The sequence below is a fragment of the Mesoplodon bidens genome (genome assembly GCF_964165515.1).
Source record: "Mesoplodon bidens genome assembly, chromosome: 17".
Classification (NCBI taxonomy): Eukaryota; Metazoa; Chordata; class Mammalia; order Artiodactyla; family Ziphiidae; genus Mesoplodon; species Mesoplodon bidens.
Genome location: NC_138174.1, coordinates 24898162 through 24904398, shown reverse-complemented (window position 1 = coordinate 24904398; position 6237 = coordinate 24898162). Strand labels below are relative to the sequence as shown.

The window sequence follows — 6237 nt, the reverse complement described above, 5'->3', positions numbered from 1 at the left end:
GCCTGTGAATGAGGGATTCAAACAAGGTGTGTGTGATGGATGGCCCCCCAGAGCTGTTTGTATTTTAAAAGAGGGGAGCCCCTCTCGCTGAGAAACGCCTCTCTCAAGATAGACTTCAGATGTGAGGGGGCAAGGCGCCAGGCCAGCTGTGCAGGGCTGTATTCCTGCCAAGTGACTGAATGTCTGCTTTCAGGAGGTTTTGTGGAGCTATGACAATCTTCCACCTCTGCAGAGAGTGCTCCCGTTCCCTCCAGTTTGTAGGAAAGGTCAGAGAGAGAAAAAGAGATGCTTTAGTTCAGGCACCACACATTGAATATCACATCTTTGTACTCAAGCCTGCCATGTATGGACATGCATATTCTATCCGCCTGGAAAATAGTTGTTCAAAAGCATCTGGGTCCTAAGGGATACTTTTCAGATAACAGACCATTTCTTTGTTCACTGCAAAACAAACAGCTGTATTTCCCCAGTGCCTGTGTCCATTAACTAAGCCTTAGGCCTTCCCAGGTAGTCCATCATCTGTCCTTTTAATTGTGTGTGCATACACCCTGGAATCTGGGCATCCTGGCCTGCTACAGAGACCCTTGGATTCCTTACCAGCTCTGGGATCTATGGGGACACCCTCATTCCCCATTCCACATGCCGGGAGGCAAGGCCAACGGTGGTCAACAGGCTGCTTCCCCAGTGTTGCCACTTATTTCCACTGGTCCCTAAGTGCTCCTTTCTGGGCCAGCGTTTTCAGTGCTGAATTTCATATGGGCCAGAAAATCTTTTGTAAAAGGAAACGGACCACCTAGCTTTGTTGAGACTCACTCTATTCCTGGAACCTGATGATGGAGGATTTCTTATTAGTTCCGAAATGAAGAAATGGTCAGTCTCAGTAAATTAGCATTGGTATTTATTAATATAAATATGTTACATTTGAAAGTCCAACTTGAATGTCCTGTCTGAGTAAATACACTTTATTTTTCTTCAAGTTTCAACGAATAAGCCTTCAAGTATGGCATCATGAGACCAATTACACAAAGGACTCTTGACAGGCTCATTACTTTCTCTCCACATTCCGGCCGGCATGACAGACACACTCGCTTTGGGAAATTCAGACAGACAGTTTCCTTCCATTTCCAGGTCAAGCTCCAGTTACTGTTACTAATGCTTCAGAGTTGCATGTAATTTCAATAAATCCTTATATTCTGGAACTCCTCTGGGGTCATACCTACCATCTTTGGAGTCAGGGTTTATTGACAAATCCTTCAGTTTCTCCTATAGGGGAAGAGCTGGCAGCTCCAAACCCTTTCACTGAAGCCCGTGAGAAGAACAAAGGGTCAGGGTGCCTTTGGTGCCTGCTGAGGGCAGGATGGGGGGACCGTGCGTGGTGGTCCATGCTCTTTAGAGCTGATAGGTCCCTTGATGAGATTTCTTAGAGCAGAACACGACGTTCTCGCCACCTTTTAAGGACCCAAGCCACCTTAAAAGAGTGGTATACTTTGCTCTGACTGGCCAAATACCACAAGTGCCACTCAATTTAAAAATTATGTAACCCTGGCATTCTAAAGCAAATGTGCACGGCTGGGCCAGAAGAGACGCTGTCTCTGTTTGAAGGTGAAAGCCCCAGATAGTGCTCAGTCTCAAAAAAAAAAAAAAAAAAAGTGTCAAATCGCTCTCATTTTGAGAGTTTGCTTGGCAAGCATTTTTTTTCTCCTCTGGAGGAGATTTTTGTTTACAGGATCTAACAATTAAAAAAAAAACACATACACAATTGCACATTGTTCAGCTGTGGCTCAAAGGTCAGTTCTCAGCACACAGTAGTTTTCCAATTCCTGATCCTTTTTGATCCCACTGTGCAGATCAGCAGATATGGAATTTTATTTTATGGCTGCAAAATGCAGAGCAAGAGACAATGGGGAGAAATCTTGTGAATCATGATCCAACAGAAATATCTGTCCAGCTGCTGGGGGGAAAAAGCCCTCTTGTCCAATTCTAATGAAGCTTATGTAGCTTTTAGAATGCATATTCATTCAATAACACATTTTTGTTAGGGCGATTGATATACGTGCCAAAATCCTCTGTACAGTAGGGGCTAAAATGTGTGTGAGGTTGAGACAAAAATACACTGAAATGATGTGGCTCTCTAAGACATACAAGGGACAACGTCAGTTCTGTAGGAGTTAAAGGAACGTGGGAGATCCTTTTGTCCAACCCTTTTATTTCAGAGATGAAGCAATTGAGGCCCACGAGTGACTAGCCCAAGTCTGCACAGGTAGTTAACAGCCGAGCAGCACTGAGAACTTCCTTCCTACTGACTAATTCTACCCAGAGTTAGGAAATCCTCCCACTACAAGATGGAACTTTGGAATTCCTTTCCATTACCTGTAGTACTTTTGCCACAGCAAGTCTTAGAAAAAAGGTAAAGGAAAGGCAACACGTAAGAACTTTATGATATAACCCTGACCAGAAATTGGTAGTGAATTAGACTCTTCAATTAAGTATTTTAAAAAGCCATCTATGTTAGTGGTTGGAATGATTTTTAAAAAGGGGACATTTTATTTCTTAATAAGATGAAGAAGTGATGTACAGTTTACTAAATACGAATGGATGTTTGACTCTTCCTTAGATGCAATTCCAGAAAAAAAAGTCTGTCTAGGCACATGAGGTATCAGCTTAGACTTGTGAAATATCTCTTATAATCGTGATGGGAGGAAACAAATAGAAACGCAACAAACAAGCGAGGATGCCTCTTGCTCCCTGGTCCCATATCTCTTTGTTCTGTTCCCTGAGGAATTTCATTTTGGCTGATCTGACAGGCACGAGAAGGCACCAGGTGGAGGGAGGGTTTGGAGCCTCCGGAGCTGCCTTCGGGGACGCTGACAATGCTCCCCACGGAAAACCACTTCTACATGGCTCTCAAAGCCTGGAAGTTTGTTTAGAGTAAACCTTTCTGGCATTGATGGATTTCTCCTCCTGATAGCTCACAGGAAAGGGTGTAATGTAAAGAATTAAATGATTCATTCCAAACATGTGCTGGGCTCTGGTACTCCTGCTCTCACCCTCTTCTTGTGGCTGCGCTTGAGCTGCCTGTATGTGATGAGGTCATTTTGCTGGAGCACACAAAGAACTCCAGGGGGAAAAACGCATCCTCTACTGAGTCGATTCATGGCATTCATTCCTCCTGGCTGCTGGGGATCACAATGAACCCTCTCAGCATTACACGGGCTCCCTGAGGACGGATTTAGCTGCCTTTCTCTGGAACCCCCCCTGAGGCACACAATGCGTTTATTATAACGTCCTGGCCCTAAGAAGGGCCTGGGAATAGCTTGCAGTGGCCTATAATTAAGTGCATTTAATAATAAAGGCACAACTTCTGAGGTATTGCAAGAAGTGAAAAGAAGCCCTTCAGTTTCTCACTCTCTACCCCCCTCCCCCATCATCTTTCCCTCTTACAAATCAGAAAAGCCAGGAGTTACATATTTTTAAAAAATAACTTTTGCAAAGGATGTCTGGCCAGTGGGGAAAGGGAAATTAAATTACTTGAGAACATTCTTTCCATGTTATAAAAAAAAAAAAAAAAAAAAGACTTCTGCTTACTCAGGTAGTTACCCATAGGGAGGATTCAGTAAAAGGCTGTTCCGTCAATCACTCTTGGATTCAACTTCCAAAGCCTTTCAGGGGCTGTGACCCTCTAGCAAAGGGGCACCCCTAGGGGTTAAGCTGCCCCTTGGATTGACACTTCCTCAATTCGCTGTGGGCCCAAGAAGGAGCAGTTGGAAGCGTCCCCCCAGCAGCGTCCCATGTCCTTGGTCCCCACTCCCTCCTTTAAGTGCTCAAATTGTGCAGATAGTTTCTGAGTACCGCGGAGAGGGAGCTCTAGGAAATGTGGTCATTTTGCAAGAAGAGAAACTGCACTGGGAGGAAGGAGAAAAAGGCACCAAAAGCTCGACATCCAGGTTTGCAAGAATAAAGCATGAGAGGGGACAGTCCAGGGTCACAGCTCTGTTCCTTCCCCTATTTTCTTGAATTTCCCTAAGCCTCAGCTTCCTTCTTTCTAAAATGAGGATGTTCATAGTACTATGAGTAGTTAGTCAATACTCTAGAAATGGGAATCCTGGGAAAGTGATTTAAGTTCTCTGAGCCTCACTTTCCTTATCTGTAAATGAGGTTAAAAAATACCTATTTTACATGCACTGCTGTGAGGAGTGAATGGAATAATGTATGAAATCACTGAGCATACCTGGTACGTAGTAATCAGTAAATGCTAGCTGCCGTTCTTATCATTATTGTTGTTATTAATGCAATTGCATTTTTAAAAAATTTATTTTTATTTTATTTATTTTTGGCTGAGCTGGGTCTTTGTTGCTGCGCATGGGCTTTCTCTAGTTGCGGCAAGTGGGCGCTACTCTTCACTGTGGTGCAGGGGCTTCTCATTGTGGTGGCTTCTCTTGTTGCAGAGCACGGGCTCTAGGTGCGTGGGCTTCAGTAGTTGTGGCTCGCAGGCTCTAGAGAGCAGGTTCAGTAGCTGTGGCGCAGGGGCTTAGTTGCTCCGCGGAATGTGGGATCTTCCCGGACCAGGGCTCGAACCCGTGTCCCCTGCGTTGGCAGGCGGATTCTTCACCACTGCGCCACCAGGGAAGCCCTGCAATTCCACTTTTAAAGATACTTCTTGGATTGAAATTGTTTGCATCATTGGATGATTCAGTACACAAAGCAAGCGTCTGTCTAGAGAAACAAGACAAGCCACGCAAACTTGCTGGGCAATACTGCACTGGAAATCTGATTGCTTTTATGTCTTTGATAGGGAGATGGATTGGTGAAACAAATGGGTGTCATCTATTTTTCTTTCCTATAGTTAAAGTAAAATGAATCGTACAATTCTCACTATGTATGGGTGAATAACTTACCATTATTAACAAGACTAATTTTTCTAACTTGTCTTATGAAAGCACAGACACAGTGGTGCCCCCAGCAGTTCGGACTTTACCATCAAAGGTGAAGAGAAACTTTTATTATATGGTTGGAAAGACACTGACTTCTGCTGGAGCATTTGATTAAAAAAAAAACTGACATCGAGTCTATTGATAAGTAAAGGTCAGCCCAAGAGAGACTGGGAATAAAAAAAAAGAATGAGGCTTAAATATATATTTATAGCTAAAGAAATCTCATTACCATTCAGTTCAAACACACTGCCTTGTTTTTACTTTGCTTTATATAAAAACATAAGCATTTGTTATTTTGGGCATTACATTTTGGACACCAAAACGGAGGAGTGTGAAACTTCTGAGGAGCACTAAAGAAGGAGAAGAAACAGGAAACTCAAGGCAAGACATCCCTCCAATCCCAGCAGCACGGAGAATAGGACATTTGCTCCTTATTATTTAAAAAGCCTTTTAGAAGTCATGTGGGAAAGGAAGCAATCCAAGGATCTTTTGATTCCTTTTGGTTTTGGCTAAGAAAATGAAATTATTGAGAAAACCCAACCTTTTATAGAATATTGCCATTGAAAGGACTTTTCAGTGGGTTAAATACTGTAAAGTCATTGTTGGGCGGTACAGAGTGGAGGAGAAAATAAAAATAATGATTGAAGAGGAGCTGGTTGGGTGAGTTTGCACAGACTTGTATTCCAGTGTCAGAATGTGGCATCAAAGGCTTAGTTTGCTGGGGTCACTTTTGTTATCCTAGGTGACCAGGGGCTGCGTTAAGGCAAAAGCAAGGTACTCCTTCCGTCAGGTTGTTGGAAACAGACCATGCGTCATAGCTCTCAAACCACCTGCCCTTAACCCTGACCTTTTGTATGATGCAGGCCAACTTGCTTCCTCTAATGATTTGTAAACCCATCAATGGTTGTAGATTTCCACGCACAGGCCTCGCTCTGGCGGCTTCTCTGAACTCTGATTACTTAGCAAGCGCAGGAAGGCCCGGGAATGCCAGAATTATCCAGTCATCACTCAGGGGCACTTTATAGACCTCTTCTTTTCTTCAGAATGCTCTTTCTTCCTAGCTTATTTCAAATCCCAGGGTCATCGGGATGATAAAGGGCACTTCTTAAACACTGGACAGCATGGTGGAGGTGAAAATCTGTTGTAAAATCTGAGGGATGTCCTTGGTATCCATGGCAACGAAAGACCGGCCAGCTGGTAGAGTTCTCTGAAGCCTGTCAGGATGGATGGGGAAAGGAAATTACCATTGCAAATCAGGATTCCCCTTCCACCTCCTGCCCCTGCGAACCTCAGCATCCGAAGGGTT

The 6237-nt window shown here is 43.8% G+C and overlaps 1 protein-coding gene across 3 annotated transcripts in view; it reads right to left on the bottom strand.

Annotated features, from left to right (window-relative positions):
- Positions 1–5118: 5118 nt before the first annotated feature.
- VWA8 (von Willebrand factor A domain containing 8) overlaps positions 5119–6237 on the bottom strand; it is a 378001-nt gene continuing 376882 nt past the window's right edge. For all 3 annotated transcript variants that reach the window (XM_081214571.1, XM_081214572.1, XM_081214573.1), the window contains one exon: positions 5119–6145. In XM_081214571.1, the coding sequence (XP_081070697.1) occupies positions 6037–6145 (109 nt within the window). In that variant the 3' untranslated portion in view covers positions 5119–6036. The remainder of the gene's footprint in view (positions 6146–6237) is intronic.